The sequence below is a fragment of the Peromyscus californicus genome, unplaced genomic scaffold (assembly GCF_007827085.1).
Source record: "Peromyscus californicus insignis strain IS unplaced genomic scaffold, ASM782708v3 Scaffold_24__1_contigs__length_46423439, whole genome shotgun sequence".
NCBI classification, from domain to species: Eukaryota; Metazoa; Chordata; class Mammalia; order Rodentia; family Cricetidae; genus Peromyscus; species Peromyscus californicus.
Genome location: NW_026294535.1, coordinates 37,943,523 through 37,966,995, shown reverse-complemented (window position 1 = coordinate 37,966,995; position 23,473 = coordinate 37,943,523). Strand labels below are relative to the sequence as shown.

The following is a 23,473-nucleotide window of genomic DNA, read 5'->3' as shown; positions in this document are numbered from 1 at the left end:
TCTCCGTGAAGGGGCCTCAATGCCTAATCATTCTACAGATTCAAGTTAGCTCCTGAAGGAATTCTTATTGATACCTGACAAATTTCTTATCACTCCTCTAGAAGAATGAGATTAAAAGTAGGAGTCACTATCACTTATTTCAAAATGCTAGAAAGCCACGGCCACGGCTGACTCTGTGCGTGGAAATGTGAAGTACGGGGCATATCAGTGGAACCTCTTCCATTAGGATGACCAAGAACAACCCGGGCTAGAGCTCTTCTTTCCTACTGCTGCCAAAATAAATGTTTAAGTAGTCACAGTTGTTTAAGTGGTCACATGACAGCTTTCTGGAGTAGGACTTAATTTTGAAACATAAAAGAAACAGGGAAAGATTGCAAAGGAAAAATAAGTTTGGCAATATGAATTTTATTCTCTCATCAATTAAATAAACAAACAGTAGCTTGATAAAAGCATAGTAAATGTCAGGAAAACTATTTGATATGTGTCACAAGTTTTGAAAACTTATAAGAACACTATTATCTCAATATTAAAAAAATAAGGGGACACACCGATATTTCACATAGTCTACTAAATCCAGGGATGGTGTTCTATCCATCTCAGTAGGAAATTTTAAAAATCAAACTGAAGAACAGTGTGAAAAGGCTGCTTTTCACTTTTTAAATTGGCGAAGTAGCTAATTACTTCTTAATTAGTAATTAGTAACTTGTGCTGATGAGATTATGGTAAGCTAAGCACATTCCCACACTACAGCCAGGATACAAATAGATAGAACCTGTAGGAAAGTACTATTGGCATTTGAGCAGTTTCATGGTTTTTTTTTTTTAAGTTAATAGTTCATATTATAGTCTTTATCACAAAAATATCCCTTCCAACCATCTATTATAATCAAGAAGCAAGTACCAAGAATTTAGCATACATATTAATCCAACAATGACCTTCTGAATGTTGGCTGTTTGCTGAGCCTTGCATTAGGAGTCATGGTAAATAAGACACATGGGGCCCCTTCCCCTATAGGAGCGAGCATCTTTTTAGTTCCAAAGGATATTTATCATGATATTTACAGCATAAAAACTCTAAAAAAACTCATTAATAAAAACTGAGGGGATGGAGAAACAAACTATGGAATATCCATAAAATAGAATGTTATAAAGGTTTCATGTCTTACAAGGGTAAGAACAACTTTCAGAAAGACCTGTCAATGGCATGCTTGTCATGAAGTATCCAATGTAAGAACATAGCTCCTTGAAACAGGACTAGAAGGAAATACAGGGGCACTTTGTGTTTCCCAAAACCCAGAAATCCTGGGCTCTGGTCTTGACTCTACTCTCTATTACTAACATTTGACTTTGAACAAATTGGTTAAGCTGTGTGACCCTTCATTTTTTTTAAGCTTATAAAATAGAGCTGTAGTTCTGGTCTTAGTGTGATCAAGTCAGATAACGCTTGAGAGGGTGTCACACAAGATGGAAAGCTAGAACCAAATCACATACACAGTTTTCTCAGCCAAGCAGGATGGTTCCATCTGGAAGCTTGAGTTGATGTCACTCGGTCTCCTAAAGGTTTTCTGACACTACGCTAACTTTGGGGAACTTTTTCCTGGTTGTCCTTTGCCCCTAACCACTTTGTATCTTTGTCCCATTTGTGTGTACTGTGCTAATCCACACTCACTGGCTGAACACATCCATCTCATCAGCCATGTTTCTTTTCTTTTTTCTTTCTTAAAAAAAAAATCTAGAATCATTAATGAATGAGTCTAGCCTGGGCTATCTTGGCCTTTTAGGAAACTGTGAACCCATCTTTTCTTTATTCTTATCCTAATCCTTTGCCTGAAGGATAATGACAGAGCTACCCTCAATGCAACAGCTCTCCTCAGGAAAACATCCCATAATCCCTCTAATGGATGACACGTGTACCTTATATATCCTCATCTCCATTAAGTCTTATGAACAAACTTTTCTCCAAAGCAACGGCCACCCACCTGATGCCTTGTGAGGCACTGTTCCCAGCAGCGGGACATTGACAGTTGGGTCTGCCATGATGCCTTTATCCAGGGAGCGAAGAGACAGGAACTCATAGAAGTATTCTGCCTACAACAAAAGGCATTGCCAGTCAGCACCAGGGAAACCAGGGTGATTGAGAAGACACTTCTTAACAAACAATCCATGTGATGAGAGAGCAATCATTTTTCCCTCTGGGAAGTTGGGCGTCCTCAACATCTAAAATATCACATAGGCATAATTCACCCTCTTTGATGTATACCTATGGGATGGACCATGCTTGGAGGGAAGAGAATCCCTAACATGCTCAAAGCATTTATTTAGAGCTTGCTCAGAAGGTCATTTAACTTCAGCAATATTATTAGTTGCTGTCTGTAGAAGGATTTGGAGGAAAAACAGAGGGACAAGACATATCAAAACAATTAGTGACCAGCCCTTGGAAAGCTCAATTCAGCAGCCTGAGCCATTAATATATATTTTTTTAATTTGACAGGAATCTTTTAGTTAGAATTGGTAGAGCTATAATAAATAATGATTAATGAAATAGAAATTTAATGGCAAAGAAGACACTTAAAGACCAAAATTTAAGGATCCTGCCATTAAGTTTGAAAGATTTATATTTAAGGTCTCAATTTAATAGAGAGAAAAGCCCAGAAACTTAAAACAAAACAAAAACATTGCAATGTCAACAAGTCATAAAACTTTACAATGTAAACGGTTTCGTTTTCCCACTATATCAGTAGTTAAGAAAAAGTCCTGCTACTCAGGTGACCATCAGTATGGAGAATTGATGGACAGTCTAACCATGGAGCTTTGGTGCTTAACATCTCTATTGAAAGAGTTTGTGGGGGCTGGATGGATAGTGGTTAAGAGCAGCTGCTGCTCTTCCAGGGTGCCAGAGTTCAGTTCCCAGGACTCCTATAGGGTGGCTCACAACTACCTGTAACTCTAGCTCCAGGGCATCTGATGCCCTCTTCTGACTTCTGAGCACACACATACACACACACACACACACACACACACACACACACACACACACACACACACACACAGTCTTCAGAAATGGTTTACGGTCTTTCTTGCTTAGGCATGATGAGCAACTAATAAAGAACACACACACACTAACATGTGAAATCGGTAAGTTGAGTGGTTCTGCCATTATCCAAAGAGACAGCTAGAGTTTTGGATGAGTTATAGAAATGAGTTGTAGTACAGACATGTAGACTGAGTGAGAGGTTTTTTGATAATGGGATTTACATCAGCATAATTTTGATTTTTTAACATGGAAACTATGAAGAGTGCACAGAAGTCATTCAAACCACTAGACTTTAAGTCACTGTCAAATGCATCAGTTACCAAGGCCTTCAAGAGGGGATATTGATGGAATTTTAGCTCCCTTAGAGAGTCTGTCCACATGTGCAGTGAGCTAAGAAACGCTCCCTGGATTCATGGAGCCGAAAAGCAACTTCCTTAGCCAAACCCCCTCCTTTGGCTTGTGGCAATGATTGAAAAGCTTCCAGAAGACCACGATGTTTGTTCCTTTGGAGAGTGACAGGGTTAGGTGAATTTATATTAAGTTCATCTGCTAAAGGGAGAGGGTCAGTTCATGAGACAGATGATTGCTCCCCTATGGAAGGGAAGGCAGAGATCTGAAGGAAGCCCATGAAAGCGATGCTGTCGGGAAAGGTAATTCAATTTGCAACGAATTCCTTTGAGATAGAGAATGAATAGTATTTCTGTCCCTGCAGGAAAAATCAATGAAAAAGACTCCGGTTTCCATAGATCCAGGTGTTTCCAATGACTTCTATCAACTGCACCCCTCTCCCACTGCTGCCCCCCCCCCCCCGCTCTTTACACTTTACTTCATAGTATTTATCACTAAAACATTTGATTTTAAAACACAGTTAAAGTGGCACTGTGAAAGGACTTGGTGCTGAATGCCGTTATAATTAACTATATTCTAGTTATTTGTGCCACCAAGGATAATAAAACAGCAAGTAACAATAGCAGGCCAAATCCTGGTGTAATACACATCGTGTGTCCCAAGTCCATGGGAACACTTTATTAACGGGATCTGGAATGACAGTTCAGAACTGCGTGCGTAGAGCAGGAATCCCGCAAAACCAAAATTCAAATCCTTCTTCATACATTGCCCTTTGCTACGCCATAAGCATGTCTTGGAGCTTTATCGCTTTGGAAATTAAACCTGTCCTCCTGTGTGTGATATGCTTACCAGTTCCATTTGTAAAACTGCAAGACCATTTTGTAAAAGAAACGAGAGTTTTCGCTTTTAAAGTGGTTTTATTAGTAAGAAGAAAGCTGAAGCATCCAGGTGAAGGCATTACTGAACTAGAATTGATAATAACTATTTTTTTTCTGCTTCCTCCACACTTTCAGTATGTGGTTCTATTAATTTTATAGCGAAGTTTAATTCATTAACTTAAAAAATAAGCATGGGACCCCACTGTCAGTTCCATGTGGCAGTGGCAGACACTAACTCTCTGACTGGATCTCAGATGAGGGCATCTGTGCTCAGACAGCGCTTCTTGGCACAGCCCCTGGAACGTGAAAGAACAATAAACATTACAGATGCTTTTGAATGTTTCTTCCAAAAATTTTCCAATAACGCTGGAAGACAGTCTGGGAGTGTTTCAGTCGGGTCCCGGAAATGCAACTTTAAGGAACTCTTAGTTCTCCACGGCGTCACATAACGCAGGCTAGGGAGGTGTGGATCTCTCGAGTTCATTATCTTCTAACTCGCCTTAGCGTGACTGTGGAGGAGGATGGCCAACACTCCGACCTTATCACAGCAGATCCCACACTATTGATTTCAGGGCATCGATCTAATTTCTTGGACGGTCGGTACACATTATGGCTTCCTTACTGCGGTTCTAATTCTGTATCTAAGACATCTCCAAGCACAAGTTTCTTGGAGTTTATCAGCAGAAGGTAGTCGTTGGAGCAAACCTTGTCTGTTTGTCCTTCTGACTGAGGACAGTAACGGTGCTCAGGTCTCTAAATCATGCAGTTTCTTTCATGTTTGTTTGTTTGTTTACAAATTTTTGATTATGTTTTAAATTTCTTTTTATTTATCTAGTGTGTGGTGGTACACAGTACATGTGGAGGTCAGGGGACAGCTTTTGGGAGTTGGTTCTCTCCTTCCATCGTGTGGGTCCTGGGGATGGAACTCAGGTTGTCCAGACTGGCTACACGAGCCTTTATCTGCTGGCTGTCTCACTTGTCCCATATTTATTTTATATATGCATGTATTTCCAAAGGAATCTTTCCCACTTACTCTTTCAATTGCTTCTTAAATATTCTAACTTGAAAGTCACTTAGAAATGAACCAATGTTTTGTTTGATCTTGACACTGACTTCTTTGAAAATTTAACTTACTACTGTAAAGAGGTCTACCCTTCACTACCATGTAAATAGTTCTACATATATATAAAATCATTACCACAACAGAGAGTAAATCTATCCTTCACTTAACTTAACGACTTAAGTTAAAAAGTCATAAAATGGTTGATCAAATGAATATTAGATTTAGATTTATGTCATATTCTAACTTCTAGACAGAACTTTCCATTTTTACCTTATTTATAATATAATAAATATTCCTAGACCCCAATCTCTCCATTGGAAAAATTTATTTGGAGGCAAATAAAACCCAAATTCTATGCCAAAAAGAACAGAGAACTAGCTTTAAAGTTTGGGAACAAGTTTCACAAATTACAGATTTATTACTTAGATAAAAGGAATTCAGAGCATGAACTGTAACAGCAGAGTTATATTGGAAACTGCTATTAGGAAAAAGTACATTTCATTTTATTAAATAACATTAGTGGAAATTCAGGTAGAGGCAAGGAAGGCAGTTATTTGAGAAATACATGAAAAGAGTGCTTTGTATTCAAACAAAGAATGGGTCTATTCAGGGGAATAATTAATTCACTTTTAAATTAAGTTGCTGAAAAAAAATTTTTTTTGCTAGACTGCTTTGCCACACAGTAAAATATTTTGTGTGTGTGTGGAGAAATATAAAAGGCACCCAAATATTATCAAGGGAGGGGTGCTGGAGGCCATCCATCTTGCTTCCAATTGACTTGGCTGAAATTATAGTCACTCCTTCCAAATAGATGAAGACATCATTTACACAGCAAATTGGAACAGCTCAGAAGGCCTTTGGTCTGAGGCTCTTTGGAGGGTAGACAGAGAGAAATAGAGACCCACACTAACTATGGGAGGAACCTAGTATTTCTTTTCTACCTTTGAACGTCTGGGCTTGCAGTGTATACTTAATCTAATAAGCATAATAATTGAAAAAAACCTCGGGATCAGTCTTTCAGAAAACCCTGGCCCCCAAACCTTCCTGGACCTCTATCATGATGCTGCCCCAAGTGGTCATAGGAGAAAAGTAAAACTCTAAAGGTATCATCTTTGTTCCAATGAAAATTTCAAACTTCCACAGACACTAAAGCCTATGACAGTCGGTGGATTCAAATTTTTAAATAATCCTTGCTGAGTGTTTACTACACCCCAATCACAACTCTCAGAGCTCTCCACTGTTGCTAAAACAGTCTACGATGATTATAGTGTTCAAAAGAGTTCAGATTAGCAGGGTCCTAGGTATGAGAAGCATAAAGGGATACAAAATAGCCCCCGGACTGTATGTGAAAGGTAGGAAGACAGCTACTAAAATAAACAAGGTTAAAAAGCCCAACAAAATGAATAAGCATGCCCAAGGCTTAAAATAATCTGCTGCCTGCATGTCTAGACCGAAGGCCGCCAGACTTCTCACTCTTCTGAGTTCCTTTGGTTACCTCTCTGGAGATGTCATCCTTCCAACCCCGAACTCACTTAACCTTGGGTTGCATCACCACCGAGTCTCCACCCACTTCCTGTTTTCCCTGCCCATCCTTATCAGCTCTTCACGCCTCTCCTCTGATCCTAGCAAACCGCTAATAAGTGGCCTCCACTGTGGCCATACTTCAGTGACTTCACCTCTGCCAACCTACGAGGACTTGTTTTTTCTTCCTTTTCATGTTCTGCATTGATTTTACATCCCCTTTTAGGCAATGATGATTGTGCTGGTTGAGTGAGCATCCCCTAAAGGACCAGGGTGGGGCAGCTGTAAGGATAGAGCCTTGTGGGAGGTCTTTGGGTCATGGGGACACACCCTCAAGGAGAACTCTGATCTCCTGCCCGCCCCCACCTGCTTCCTGAATGGACACGTGAACAGTCACCTTTACCTCCTCCTACCATAATAGGCTGCCCTCTCTAGAGGCCCTATCCATGGACTTGACTCTTCAAAGTATGCGTTAAATAATTTTTTCTTCCTTAAAAGCCACTAGCCTTGGGTATTTTATTGTGGCAACGTGGATGAGCTGATGTCTCAACGTGTACTGTCAACATCCCTCTACTGAAGTACAGAACGTTCTCTCTTCCTGCCACGTGTCCATGCTTATACTCACGAAGCCTGGTTCTTCATCTTCCAAGGCTGCTGATTTCTTCGGGCCTGACAAGGGTCCTATCCTTTTTCCAATAACAAAGACCCTGCACTTCGTTTGTTGCCCTTTCTTGCTATCTCTCTTCTCTTCGTAGCTGGGCACCGGAACATCACCCTCCCTTTTCCTGTGCTATCTTTCTCCGTGTCCTTTGCTTTTACCCCTCTCTTTCAACTCTAGCCCAACCTTTCCTTTCCCATATCGGCATTACTATAAAATCCTTCTTGCCTTCCAAAACAAACCTGCCATTCTCATTAGAAACGTCATTTTGCCATGTCTCAATCCTTCCCTGATGCTTCTTACGTCCAGGATAAGGTCCATAGCCTTTTCAGTATCATCACCATCTGGGTCAAATTTCCTTCATCTCTTATTTGTCAGTGGGTGTCACCGTCTGGAGTTCAGCTGGCCTCTGTGATACCACAGGCACGCTCTATTGCCTTTACCTAGCCTGGTTTCTCTGGTCTTCAATCAGCATGCTCCTTAATCTCATTCAACTGTTCACAAATGGAGGTCGTTTCTTGTCAACTAAACAGAGCTTTTGTTGGTGGTAGGGACAGAACCTAGCTTTACTCATTCTAAGTAGGCACTCAACTACTAGGCGAAGTGTCCAGCCCCTGACAGTTGTGGATTCCTTATGGATAAGAATGGCCGGGTGGTGGTGGTGCACACCTTTAATCCCAGCACTCGGGAGGCAGAGCCAGGCGGATCTCTGTGAGTTCGAGGCCAGCCTGGGCTACCAAGTGAGTTCCAGGAAAGACGCAAAGCTACAGAGAGAAACCCTGTCTTGAAAAAACCAAAAAAAAAAAAAAAAAGAATGGAATATGAGTATGTTTTTCTCCAATAGATTGTTGGAGACTCATGCACAAAGCACTTGAAAAATATTTGGTGAATGAATGAATGAATGAAAAGGGACTAGAAGCATAAACCCACTGCATTCCAGAGCACGTCCTGGTGCCATCAGCTTCCGATTCCACTTCCTGGCAGAAGCTGTCTGTTGTTTTGACAATCACTAACTTATTTTGTGGGTCCCAGAACTTCCCTGACTTTACCGCATGGTCATTCTCTGCTGCTCACGTAGAAAATACGGAATCATTTTTTTAAGGGCAAGCAAATAAATACTGACATTTGATAGGCGGCTACTCCGTGTGTAGGTTGTCGCTGTTTTGTGCTTATTCTGGAGCAAGCCCTTGGCAAGGAGACTCAACAGAAAGAATATAAATGGGTAGTATAAACAGGGTCTGGTTCTGAAAAGTAACTGTGTCCCCATGCTCTTCCGGTTCACATTTCCCACTCAGAGCTCTAGCCACCTTGCTTGCTATAACTTTCAATATGTAACTGTAGTACTGCTGGGAATTGTGGGATAGCAACAATGCCCCCTCCCGGGCCTTCTTTTGCGATTGGCTTTCAGAAGTGTGTGTGTGTGTGTGTGTGTGTGTGTGTGTGTGTGTGTGTGTGTGTGAAATCCAAACAAGAAAAAGCACCTTTCCACGCAGAATAGTTACTTCATCAGTTCACTAATTGGCATCGAAAGGAATGCTGCTTAGGGAGAGGGCACCAGGCCGCCAAGTTCTTCTGTTCTAGTAATCATTTTTATGCACACCAAACCAGACCACAGCCGGTGACGCTGGATGCAGGGAGTGAAGTTATTGGAATAAAATGGTGACATTAAAGCTTAGAGTTCAAGTAAACACATCTGGGACCATGCGAGTTTTGTAAACTAAAGTTGGCAAGAGATCACACAGTTCGGCTGCACATAAATCTGAAATTTCTAAGACATTTTCCCCCCTCTTTCCTCCTAGCGTTTGGAATCACCGCTGCTTCTGCAAACCAGAAACAGACCTGGCTGTCTGACAAACCGTTGGCTGGTCGCTTGCTCTCTTTCAGAAGTCCTCAAGATGGGGAGGAAACCACGTTATGCTGATCTTTTGTAGTAAATGATCCCAAAGTTAAGGTGTCTGTTTTTGGTGGGAAGGGTAACAGGAAAATAGGAAAGAAAGAAAAAAACAGCATTGGGTAGTAGAAAAGACTTTTCCCAGTCTGTCTCAAGGCCAAAGGAAAGAAAGGAATAACTAAAACATGATTGTGATACTCCTCTCTAGAGCTGGATAGCTCATTGGTGGGATGCTGGCCTCCCTTGTGCTGGGACCGAACTCCAGAACTCAAGCAACAGCAGATGGAGCCCGGTTCTGTGCATGGCTTTCAGCAGACTGCCCGTGTTTCCAGTGGGAAGGACAAGGCAGGCATCCTTGGGCTTCTGAGTGCTTATGTTTCCCTTCAGTCGCCAAGCTCCGGGCTACTTGTTACCTACTCCTCCGAGTATGCCAGATTCAATGCAAGCAAGTGTAAAGTCAGGGCCAGTGCTGAGCTGTCTACAGGCTGGACTTGGGAGGAACAACAGCACTGGGTAAATAAAACATTGGAAGATAAGGGAGCTGGGAAAGAGAAATAACAGTACGTGTGGTCTACTCGGCACTTCAGAGACTAGGAGAACATGACTTTGATAGACACTTGGGTAATAGGTGTAAGTAGCCCCCCAAAAGGCCAAATGAAGATTGCATTTCTTGTTTCTACATGACATATGCATACCTCTGCAGGTATGTGTTTGCTTCGTCCTAGTGATAAAACATGTTTGAATCTTTTAACCAACTGAGAAACATCAGGAAATAGTCTCAGTGATGACTTTCAGAATATTTGAAACGAGGTCATGTTTTCCTTAGTTTTAAGGTCTAGGTAGTTTTCAAAAATCCTTTAATATGTTTTTATTGAATCCACATGGACAGTATTAACTTGCTTCTTTCATAAAAAAAAAGACAAAAAATAGATTTTTTTTTCTTCTTTAGCTTTGGCCAATATTTTTCAAAGCACTTTGGAGAAAGTCATGGGAGCTGCCTGAATTTAAATATTTTGCTCATGAATTTGAAATTTCATATATCAAAATGCCATCTACAAGGTAGTCTCTGATGATTAGCTTGTCCTGTCCCTAAAACCCAAACAGGAAGAGGAAAGTGTCTGTGACCTCATGGCCACACAATTCCGAGGGCAGCTTTTACCGCAGGTTAAAGGACTAACCATTCACTCGACACATTTCATTTTACACTTTAGAAAAAGCCATCGCCTAAAGCCCCTTTTTGTTTGTTTGGGTTTTTTTTGTTTTTTGAGACAGGGTTTCTCTGTGTAGCTTTGCGCCCTTCCTGGAACTCACTTGGTAGCCCAAGCTGGCCTCGAACTCACAGAGATCCGCCTGGCTCTGCCTCCCGAGTGCTGGGATTAAAGGCGTGCGCCACCACCGCCCGGCCTAAAGCCCCTTTTTATATTGCCTTTTTTGAAACATTTTAAAACCATCTGTTTATCTTGTGTGTATATGTGGGGGCATGCATGTTCCGTGTGTATATGTGGGGGTGTGCATGTTCCATGTGTGTCTATGTGGGGGCGTGCATGTTCCATGTGTGTCTATGTGGGGGCGTGCATGTTCCATGTGTGTATGTGGGGGCATGCATGTTCCGTGTGTGTGTATGTGGGGGTGTGCATGTTCCATGTGTGTATGTGGGGGCATGCATGTTCCGTGTGTGTCTATGTGGGGGCATGCATGTTCCATGTGTGCATGTGGAGGTCAGAGGACAACTTGTAAGAGTCATTTCTCGGCTTTCACCGTGTGAGTCCCAGAAGTCCAACTCAGTTGTCAGGCTTGGTGACAAGCACCTTTGTCCATGAGCCACCTCACATCTCCCTAAAACCCCAACCCCCAATCACCCTTGTACTCTAGTAATATTCTTCTACCCATATGGTACACACACACACACACACAGACACACACATATGTATCTGTATCTATCATTCATCCTGTTTCTGAAAAGGAGAAACCAATGCAGGATCAAAGTGATTTCCTGAGTAACACTGATGACGAAAATCCAAACCTGAGATCCAGTTAGGTTTCTGTGGCTAACTCTGATTATCCCTCAAGATCCTGGAGACTCACTTAGACCTGTGTAGCCAGCTCCAAATGTCCCCCGAGATCCCCGGAAAGCCCTGAGATCTGGCTAGACCTGTGTGGCCAAGTCTGGTTGTCTCTCAAGATCCCTGGGTAATTCTCTGAGATAGCGCCACCTCTCTGTTCTCCTCCACAAGTCCATTGTTTCCCCCAGAGTCCCTGCTCAACCCCCTTTCTTCTCCCAACTCAAAACAGTACCCGAGTCAGGGAAACAGTGATGACCCACAATGAATTCTTTGATCCGCCTGCAAATAGTCCTTTCAAATCGCATGCAACCACTTTCCATTCCGCAGCCCCCTGAGCCCGGCCCCCATCAATTACGCCGTCTCTCCTCACGCAGACAAATGTGGTGAGAAGGTTACCATGCAGGTTCTGTCCCTCATTCCGTCGCTTCCAGAAGAGTCTGCAGTCACGGCCTCCACCTTCTCGCTCCTTCATCTTCCCACCTCACTGTGAAGACCTGCAGTCTATGAGGTCCAGTGAGCGTGTTCCCATCTCTATGTCCTCTGAAACCTGTTTTTCAATAACTAACCTCTCTTCTTTGACTTACAAACAGCGGCCACCTTTTCCCTTCCTCCCTTCATTCTCTAGTTACTTTAATGTGCCTTCCCTCTTTAAAACGGTACCTGAGATAGGAGTCCTGCATAGAGGTCCATGCATCCTCAGAATCTATGGCTTTTGTGTCCATTGGTATATGAATATTTTTCTCGGGAGAATGAACCCTAGTTATTTTTTTTCCCTCATATTCTTAAAGGAGCATACAGCTAAAAAAAAAAAAAAAAAAAAAAAAAAAAGTTAAGAACTACTGCCTTACTTAGCTTTTGTCCCTGAGGAGTGTGAAGTTAGTCTCTCATCGGATAATTTTTTAAATCTGTGACTGTGACAAAGTGACTCAGAAATGCATATGGTGATCTGAGGTGCGCACTGTGGTTTATCTGTGGGGCTTGTAAAGGCTTGCCCTGAGGAAAGATGGCAGAACCGAGATCTACTCAACGCGCGGTGGTTAGACCAGCAGAGGGAAGAGCTCTGACAGGATGTCAGCAAGCCTGGGGAATCTAGGGGCAGCCATCCTTCCCTTCATAAAGAGGCTGTGAGGATCAAAGTAGATGATGCGCGTAAAATATTAGCAGAGGTCGACATGTTGCAAGAGTTCGACAAATGCTGATCAGTATTGACAGGGTCAAGGCAAAGTGCTGCATTGATGGGGTGGCGAGGCTGGAGTCTGGAAGAGGGGAACACCCGCACACGGAGAGGAGCAGCCTGGGATTCTGGGTACTAGGGCTGGAGGGTGTGAGATCAAGGATGCCCGCTAAAGTCCTGAGTGACATCATCCTTGTGCTGTGGGTCCAAGCAGCAGAACCCAGAAGCAGAGCAGGGACTTTGAAAATAGCCATCTTTTTTGCCTGGGTCTCAAAAATTTGTATTGTACAGCCCTAGCTAGCATATGCAAAAACATTTATACAGTTCTAGTTATCATACGCAGGCAAAAGCAGAATTTTCCTTAGCTTTAAAATAAGTGAGCTAATGCTATCGAACTATTAATTTACAGAAAATTGAGAAGACAGATGAACAAGTCGAACCGTAGCGCAGACACAATTCGACTGCGGGAAGTAGACTGTTCACCTGTAAATTTTACAGGGATAGCCTAATTTCTTTAGAAGAATGAAAAACTTGAAGTAATTTTTTTTAAAAGGTGAAAGAGGGAGGGAAGAGACCAAAGAGGGCCAGAGAAAATGGGCCTGATATGACATTTGCAAGATACAAAAGGAAATTTAAATGCTAGCTGCGTGTTTCATCTTATTAAGGGTTTTTTTTTTTTTTTTGGTTTTTCGAGACAGGCTTTCTCTGTGTAGCTTTGCGCCTTTCCTGGAACTCACTTGGTAGCCCAGGCTGGCCTCGAACTCACAGAGATCCGCCTGGCTCTGCCTCCCGAGTGCTGGGATTAAAGGCGTGCGCCACCACCGCCCGGCCTATTTTTTAAGCTCTAAGCTCTTAAATTCCAGAGATATTCATCCACTGAAATATTAGGGACCAAGAGATGCTGCTGCAGGGGGTTGCTTTAAAAGACTAAGTATAGATGAAACAAGACTGGCCATGAGTGAGAAGTAATTCATTTATTCATAGTATGTTAATAATTGTATGTTTGGAAAGGTCTTCTGTATTGAATGACTACTCTTCAATTCATAGAGAACAACATATCACAAATAATCTATCTATGTTAGCTTATTTATTCAGGTTTTCATGCTCATATTTACTTAGTTGTATTGATAGAGACTTTTCAAGTCACAAAGACAGCAGTGAAGTGTATGTTTAAAAAGCAAAAAGTAGTCAAGTGTGATAATACACACTGTGGTAGTTTGAATGTAACCACCCCCCCCCCCCATAATCTCATTGGGAGTGGCACTATTAGGAGATGTGGCTTTGTTGGAGTTGATATGGTCTTGTTGGAGGAAGTGTGTCACTGTTGAGGTAGGCTTTGAGGTTTCCTATCCTCAGGATACTGCCCAGGGTCTCAGTAAACTTCCTGTTGCCTGCAAGATGTAGGACTCTCAGCTACTACTCCAGCACCACATCTGTCTGCACACTGCCATGTTCCCCATCATGACGATAATGGACCGTACCTCTGAAATTGTAAGTGAGCCACCCCAATTAAATGTTGCCTTCATAAGAGTTACCAAGATTACGGTGTCTTTTCACAGTAGTAGAAACCCTAACTAAGACACACACCTACAATCCCAGCTACTTGGGAGGCTGAAGCAGGAGGATTACAAATTTGAGACCAGTCTGGGCAACTTAGCAAGACTCTATTCCCTAAATAAAAAATTTAAAGGAGGTTGGTGATGGAATGCTTCCCTGGCACAGGTGAGGTTATTAGTTTGAATGCAGAATTAAAATGTGAAAGTATAGGGTTGAGTTGACCATGGGTGTTGCCTACGGGGTCCAGCATCACATCAGGCAAGGGAAGGGCCACAGAAGAAGGGTTAGCCCTTCCCTCTGGGAAATTCTGACTGTTTCTTGCCTGGACTTAAGGAAGTGAGAGTGTGTTCTCTTCAAAATACATTGACATTTCATCCTGTACAGCCAATTTCCTATATTTCTATGTGATTAGAGAGAAATCGCATGGGGATAAAATATTGTTGTAGTTCAATCGTATCGTGTTTAGATTTCCAAAAACCTGTTTGTTTCTCACAGACTTTATCTTCCACTTTAGCAATCGGTTTTGGCCAAGAGCTCTGAACACGGTAGAGATTTTAAATCAGTTCTAATCAGTGACAAAGACAAATAATAAACCTTTCAAACTGAAACACAAAGGGAAGAAGAGCATTCAAAAGGTCTTTCTTTGTCCATTCCTTCTTTCAATTAGGCAGTGGATTCTTACTGAACCCTTTCAATATGTGCTGGACATGACTTTGGGTATCGGGGTGTAGTGGCGAGTGATGAGGTCAAGTCCTGGTCTTTAGAGAACTTACCCTTCGTGTGGTGAAGAAGAGGGTGGAAATTAAAAATAAAACGCCTGAGTGGACATGAGCCGAGGGCTGCATGGGAAAGCAAAGCGGAGAGAGGTAAGAGAGGATAAAAGTTGGCGTGGCGGGGGGATGCTCTCTAGAGATGAAGGGCGTGAAACACCGCTTGTGAGATGGCAGCTTACCAGAGGCTGGACCCAAGGGCAGAACAAGCAGGTATCTGGGGAAAGGCAGCGTCACAGAGAGAAGAGTGCAGGCTGGGTCTCTGGGGGGGTGCGAGCATGTTTCCTGACATGTCCAGGGAACAACACGGAGGTTCTGTGAACTGGATGGACGCCCTGATTACCAGTGTCCTGCAGAGGAAGCAGCTACTCAACACAGGCAAAGGAGCCCACACTCCCAGTGGAGGAATCCAGGAAAGCGACCTTCGCTTTCCTTCAATTCTCAACTTCTTTGAGGTCAGAGGACACGCCAGTAGTCACACACACCCTGCTCCTTCCCTCTTGACTTTTTTCTATGCCTTAGCCACTAAGCAGCCTAGAGAGATGCATCAACCACATTGCCTCCCTCCCACTCCTGACTCCACCAGCCACAGCCCAGGCCGGGAAGACATGTTAACTCGGAATTAAGACCTGAACAGTTGTTGGGTCAAAATAATGGGAATGTTTTACCACCTGAGGCTTATGAGCAAAATCTCAGGATGGGCCCAAGGATCTATCCCTACGCCCAGGGAGGAAGCAGCCTGCACTGGAGGCCAGGCCAGCTGCGAAGGAGCTGTAAGGTTGCCAGTGTGATTACACACCATAGCATTTTGCTTACTTGGTATAATGGTTTTAAGTCCACTTCGGTCCTTATTTGAAGATGTTAAGAGCCAAGGGGAGGGGGCAGATTCCCCGTTTGTGATGTTAGCCAATCCCACAGCCTCTCTTTGTCATTGACTTAAAGCATGCCAGCATGCTGGGACGGACCGCAGCCTTCTTTATACTCTGACTTGTTATGTAAGTTACACAGTCGCTTTCTCATTCCTGAGAACTGAGCAGTTCTGTAAACTCCTCAAAACTTGCCATTCCTTTCCCTAGCTGAGTCCCTAATTAATCATCCCTCCTCGGTTCTAGGAGAGCAGTGAGTGACAGTACTTTACAGTCTCGACGAACAGTTCTGAGTCAAATGTGAGCAGACACCCTGGTTAGTCAGGCTGATTTATTAAAAAAAAAAAAAATAGGACGCATTAAAGCTGAATCAACTGTCATCTTTTAGTGACGACTGTTGATCTGATGTGATGAGAGAAAAGTCCGCCTGCATGGATAGGTTGATCCGGCCCCCGGATGGTTGAACGTCGTTAACTCATACAGACTGATTCTGGCCTATGTTCAAACTTCTGAGCCTTTGTTCTCGGGGCTCCAAGGATGGCTTTGAAGTTCTAACACACCATTACCAAAGAATAACCTTTTGATTATGATCTCATGAAAGTATAATCCATAACTTACATAAGTTAAAACCATGGCAAACAGTGACGGCCCTGTAATTGGACCTTTATGAATTCCATATGTTACAAGCTCTCTGTTAGCTTACAGTCCTGCGTGGGATACATGTCTCTTCCCTGAATACAGCTGCTGAACTTTCATAAAAAGCAATGAGACTTTTCACAGCTACTGCCAGCCATCTTTAGACCCCTAGTTTGGGTGTGGGGCCTTAAAGGGCCGGATTCTTTGAAAGCCTAAAAGAATAAATATTTTCTCTCCTACTCAGAAGATACTCATTTGTACAAAATTATTTAAGCAAAGCTAGTAGCCTTTTAATTAGTTGCATGGCCTGTGTGCTTTCAAAACTACACTGGGAAATAAAAAGACTTCTCAGTAAATAATTGTTAGAAATCTGTATGAAGATATTTTCACTTAGCAAAGATGTGCTCTTATGTAAAGTTCTGCAATAATTTGGACCTGGCTAGGAAGCCCAGGAGTAGTGATTTAGGTTTTTTCTCTCTCTTCCTCCTTCTCTCTCTCTCTCTCTCTCTCTCTCTCTCTCTCTCTCTCTCTCTCTTTCCATCTCTCTCATTAAAAATAAATTACCTTGTATTAGTGAATTGGAAGTGGGTATGTTTGGCATAGCTTAACTGCCTCCATTTAGGGAGGAAGGGCAGTCAGTATGAAGGAAAGGATTTGGGGGACAAGAAGCAAGCCAGGTCCTCACTAGTGTGAAAACAAAACCAACAGTTTTTGATCGACGGGAACCAAAAGTCTGAATTGCAGCAACAACTGTTAATAGAATAAATATATACATATATATATATATATATATATATATATATATATATATATATATATATATATATATATTCTGTTATAAGGAAAGGTTAGTCTCCTAGTTTTGGATTAAATATCAGACCTTTAAAAAAACATGAGTACTAAAAAGTCAACAACAATCCAAAATGGGCCAAGCAAAGGTGTTTCTTCTGCATTGGTCCCCTGCCCTTAACACCACCTGTGACTGCTACTTTCGACCTGCCTGCAATGTCACCTGGGCGAGTTTGGGTACCGCTAATCATGGATTTTCTTTTCTTTTGGAACAGACTTAAAAGTTGCAAACACCAAGGCCAGGTGGCAGTGGGCGGTGGCGCACGCCTTTAATCCCAGCACTCGGGAGGCAGAGCCAGGCGGATCTCTGTGAGTTCGAGGCCAGCCCGGTCTACAGAGTGAGATCCAGGACAGGCACCAAAACTACACAGAGAAACCCTGTCTCCAAACGCCCCCCCCACCCCGAAAAAAAAAAAAGTTGCAAAAACCAGTTTTTAGCAGCAGATGTATACAGGTCTAGATCCCTGAATTCAAATCAACAATGCTAACAGAGCATTAAGGGCTCTCTTTCCCCTCCACAGAACCACTCCGCTTGAAAAAATCCATTAGTAGCTTTCAAATGAAAATTGGGATCACTGGCTTCCAACGCCTTCCTTGCATCTGCGTTGAAAATCTGACACTTGGCCCCGTTCCTCCCGTCTGAGTGTCATTTCTCATGGCAGGTGCGGTAGCCATCATCCTCTTCCAGTGTCCCCCTTATTTTATAGAGCAAAGGTTCACACAGTACAAAGGGGGGATCTAAGAGGATGATAATTCCAGAGGGGCCAGGGCTGAGGCTCTTGACTATGTTCAATTTGGCCGCTTTTAAAGAAAATCCCAGTGAGCTTATGAGGGTCTCCAGTTGTGACAGAAGGTGACAGGCCATAGGAGAAGAAAAGAGATAGACTAATAGGAGAACTGATGTACACAAGTCAGGGAGGCTGGTGTGACCTGAATCACAATTTGGTGGATGTATGGAAACGGAAAAGCTCTGAGAATGGAATCTCTTTTGTTCATTACCTTATTCATTTTTTTTAAAAAAAACAACGGGAAATTTACATTGGTCAGTTTCAGTATTGGTTTTCATGGCTTTTTTTAAAAAAAAATATCTGGAAGAACAACCTAGACATTTAAAAAAAAAAATGGTCAGAGGAAGTAGAAAGTACCAGACCAAATTCCAAATTGATGTTTCCTCAAAATAAGGGTCAGGGAATAGTAGAAATAGTTGTGCTTATTTCAAAACTCAGTCTCAATTCCTTTCCACGTGGCATGCTGACTGATGAACAGTTAAGCCTTTCCCATCCTGATGGATGGCTCAGTCACCAGTTACGTACAGACCTAGGTTTCAAAGGTATGTATACTGGATAGTGATTGCTTTAGTCTTGGAAACTAATTTAAGGTGGTTTTTTTGTTTTTTAATGACATACACAAAATAGAAAGACCTTCAAAAGCCTATGGCTTCCCTTAAATTGAATAGGTTTAAATACTCTGGAGAGACTGATCTCCAAATGTTCTTCACTAGCTAAAATACGACACCATAAAAACTAGTAAGAAATATCACTGGACAAATATGCTTACTGCCTAGAAGAAGGGAGGAAGAGGAAGGAAGGGTTGTGTTTAACTCTAAACTTGGTGGCTTTCGAGAGAGAACTCATACCCAAGAACCAAAGTTCCAATAAAAATTCAGAGAAAGGCAGCAGAATACAAGGGTGAGTAAAGATGTGTTGGCATAATATCTTCCTTCCTCCATGGATAGTGGATAAAAGGTAATCAAGCTATGAGCACAGGCTTTGAGAAACATGTTTCCACCAGGTCAGGACAACTTCCCAAAATCGTTAAAAGCAATGCTCTATTTAAAGGTGTGTATTATCTATCAAACAATCTTGTTTTTCAAAATCTATCTTTGAGGAGGCTGCATTTGTGTTTCAGGGGATCTCAGAGAGTCTTATATACAAGTCATTCCTGACAGTGTCCCTGTAGGGTAAGATGGTAGACCGTGACACTCCAAAGCTGGAAAGATTCTAGGAGGGCACAGAGAGATGGATGCTAAACTCCAGATCCAAAGCCTACCCAACACTCTCCCATGAACCACCTCACCTTCCTGCTCATGTGTCCATCTACCATTGTTGGCTGCCTTTCATATCCTAGATGGCGTGCTGAGTAAGACACACCAGGGCCAGAACAGAATAGTGACTGCCTTCAGCCCACCCAACTCTGGCTTCAAAAATGAGCACTAAAATCCACTCACACATGCATATGCACATGTGTATGTGTGTGTGTGTGTGTGTGTGTGTGTGTGTGTGTGTGTGTGTATGTTGGACTGAATAACTGATCAATGAGTGTCTTCATTCTACACTCTGAGAAACTGCTAGGACACTTCATTCCACACGTCATGGGACTGTTGAGCTGGGATGCAATGATACTGCACTTCCTCACAGACTAGAGTTTAAGGTTGAAATAAAGTGGAGAGCTTGGCTCTGCCTGTCAGGAAACACACTCTTCCACCAGCTCCATTGGTAGCAGTCTCTGCTAGGCCCAGAGGTCTGTCATCGTGTTTAATGTCTGTTTTTCTCCTTGAAAAATGGGGTGCTTGAACTTATGCCTAAGGTTCCTGACCTTCTGGAAATGTATAAGTGCTTGGCAAGCTTCCCCTGTGTTCAACTAAGAGTCCTGAGCTTTGCGGCATGGAGCAGATATAGTTCCTCTTGAATACGTGCCTATGCAGAGAATGGATAAGCTCACAGTTCTTGAAGCCCAGCATATTAGTTCTGTTCTAGCATGATCTAATGAGCAATCTCAGAAACAAAGGTGAAGCTGGAAATTGAGTGTCCATACACCCGCGGAGACGCCCTGGGCCTTTAGCAGTTCCCCATGCAGATGGATATATAGGGGAGTGTTGTAGCCTGTGGATGAGACAACTTAAAATAAACCAGTGGGATAGCTGAGCATGAGTTCTCTCTGTCCCGACTGCCCTTTGCCTTGGCCACATGTCTCCACTGTGTGCTGTGCTCACGGCAGCCACAGAACACGCGTCTCTTTGAAGCGACCGCGGAAGGAAGATGCTCTGCTCAGAGGCCAGGGGCAGATCAACAATCATTGTGTCTCCCTACCAGGCAGGGCCCCCCCCATTCCTGAGTAAACTTGCCAGCTGGTTGGTCCTGCTGCCTTCTGGGTGTGCTTTCTCCCTGAAGACTCTCCCAGATCTACTCCTTCCTCGGCTCAGACAGCTCATGAGACTCTAACCAGCAATTTGGTCTTTTCTTTGGGGGTAGAGCAGAAGAAGAGTGATTGGAGGGTGAACACAGGGCCCTACTAATCACACACTGTGCATCTGTACACGCACACCCTGGCCTGTCTTTTCCTTTCTGAACACCCCTAGAGTCCATTTTTTTAATGAACTATTTTTTTTTTTGGTTAGTGTCTAAAAGAGTAGATTTCATTATGACATTTCATATGTCTGTACCATTGTATTTTTCTTATTTTCACCCCCATGACCCTCCATCCTCCTCCCTCCCCATCTGCCAGTCTCCTTTTCCCACCTCAGTGAGAGAAAACATGACATTTGTCTTTTTAATTATTTCACTTTCATTCTTATTGTGAGTGTGTGTGTGGGGGTGTGTGTGTGTACATAGTTCCCTCATATTGATAAAGTATGATTGATAATAAGATTGGTAAACTCCTTCTATAACTGGCCTTGAACTTGTGGCAGTCCCCTGCCGCTGCCTCCGGAGAATGGAAAGTCACAGGGGTGAGCCACTATACCCGGCCCATTCTTCCTCTTTGAAAAGGTTGCTGTTTTAGTCGTCGATGATGAAGGCTCTGAACCTCGAAGGTTCAAACATGACACCAGCCAGCCCTGCTATTGCCTGGGTGCTCTCTCTGTAGCAGTAATTCTCCCTAAATTCTGCGACCCTTTGATACAGTTCCTCACGTTGTGCTGACCCCCAACCATAGAATTATTTTTGTTGCTACTTCCTAACTGTGATTTTGCTACTGTTATGAATCATAATGTAAGTATCTGATATGCAGGCTATCTGATAGATGACCCCTGTGAATGGGTCGTTCAACCCCCAAAGGGGTCGTGACTCACAGATCGAGAACCACTGCTCTAAAGCCCCTTCCCCTGAAGGACACCCACAGCCTTGTATAACAGGAGAGAATTGCCTCCCACACACTGATCACTCACTGCCCCCTACAGCATGAAAATCCGACTGAGCTGAGTTTGCCATATCTGAACAGAAATACAGGGGCGTATCAACCACCCCAGGACCAGTTAGAAAGCATCTTGTAGTGTATTTTTTAAGACCATTAAAAGAATACAAAAAAGAACATTTCTTTCACACTTCTGCTGCAGGTATATGGAGTAGTAGCCATTATAAGTTCAGTGGTAATGTGTGTGCCAAAAAGCCCGTGTGTGGGTCTGGACTTTTTAACACAGAAATTCCACTTCTGGAATTTAGTCCTAAGGAAGTAATCCCAATGTGGAATAAGTTTTATATACTATGCTGCTCTTCATGGTGTTATTTACAATAGTGAAATATTACACATAATTTAGACAGGAGAACGTTTAAACATGCAATGGGATGTTGCATAACCTTTTTAAAAAATCAAGTTTACAAGACATGTATGCAAATATGTAGGAAAGTGCTGTATCCTTCAGCAACCAACAGAGAAAATTGGACTTGCTACCTTGTTAGAAAAATGGTACTCAGATGAGCACCGAATTATTCACACTTTCCTAGGTGAGTTATGCACGTATGATTTCTTTCCTTAGTCTTCCTTCTCTTTTTCCATATTTTCCAGAAGCCTTTAGGGAATGCAGTAGTTTATGATGGAAAAAAGTCATGAAGAAAAAACTATCATGATTCATCAAAAGAAAGAGTTATACCCAGGAAGCGAAGGATGGTATCTAATGAGGTCCAGTTTGTGTTCCCGGTGAGTAATGGGTTTTGCAAGTTATAATTATTACAAAGACAAGCAGAGCTGTGAAAGCCACTACTTGTAACAGGAAGACAAATCTCAGAGTTCTTAGTCCTTTGCAAAGAGCCAAGCCAGGAATAAGCATGGGTGTCTATAAAGGAGACATGACTTGGGGATGGTTTTGAAGGATGAATATTAATAATAAGGCTCTTCTGTCTTCTTGCCTGAGAGTTCAGCTCCTAAAGTCATCTCATTAGTCAGACTGAAGGAGTGGAACTAAGCTAACACAGAAGACACAAAAGTTGTCTGAATAGAGTCGAGTAGATTTAATGGGCCAGCAGTGTTTTGAAAAGTTGCCTCTGCTTTATCACTTCGACAAGTCATTGTACTGTCTGAACTGTTTCTGTTATTGTCACCCGAGTTCAAACACAAGACTAAGAACAATGCAGAAAAGACACCGACTAATAAGAAGTCAGAGGCATTTTAGACCAGAAAGAAACCCCCTTACACGACAGACGAGAAATCAAGTGGAATACTTGTCTGAGGTCCCAGCTAGCGGGTGTGGGAGCTGGGCTCTAAGCCAGGTCTCCTGAGGCCAGCTCAGTGTGACGTTCTGAGTTCAGAGGGTAGGGCGCCATTCACTTACAGTGGAATTTGGGCATCATGCCAGCACACTCCCAGCTTGGGATCTGGCAGCTGATCTTTCTCTGGCCCCATGACTCCCACCTAGCTCTAACAGCTCATTAATACCAAGAGAAGAAAAGACCCCACTTCTTCTGTGTGTCAAGTACTTTGTACACATTATGTGACTGCATTTTGCTGTCCCTGCAAAAAAGGAAGTGAATTATTGATTTCATTTTAGTACTTGAATATGAGGCCCCGAGAGTTAAAGTTAATCAAGACTTAGCCTCGATCAACTACTGTGATCTCTGAATGGTTTATTGTTCAGGGCCTCTAGAGAAATTGAACTAAAAGGAGATCTCTCTCTCTCTCTCTCTCTCTCTCTCTCTCTCTCTCTCTCTCTCTCTCTCTCTCTCTCTCTGTGTGTGTGTGTGTGTGTGTGTGTGTGTGTGTGTGTGTGTGTGTGTGTGCATGATACAGATGGAGACAGAGGCAGACAGACACACAGAGAGACAGAGAGACACAGAGAGAGACACACACACACACACAGAGAGAGAGAGAGAGAGAGAGAGAGAGAGAGAGAGAGAGAGAGAGAGAGAGAGAGAGATTAGAGAGATGAACTCACATGAAGACAGAGTCCGTCAAT

The 23,473-nt window shown here is 42.8% G+C and overlaps 1 protein-coding gene across 1 annotated transcript in view; it reads right to left on the bottom strand.

Moving 5' to 3' along the window:
- Positions 1-23,473, bottom strand: part of Wif1 (WNT inhibitory factor 1) — a 65,902-nt gene that overhangs the window by 22,435 nt on the left and 19,994 nt on the right. Inside the window, exon 3 of the mRNA XM_052753777.1 lies at positions 1,979-2,087. Coding sequence (XP_052609737.1) covers positions 1,979-2,087 — 109 coding nt within the window. The remainder of the gene's footprint in view (positions 1-1,978; positions 2,088-23,473) is intronic.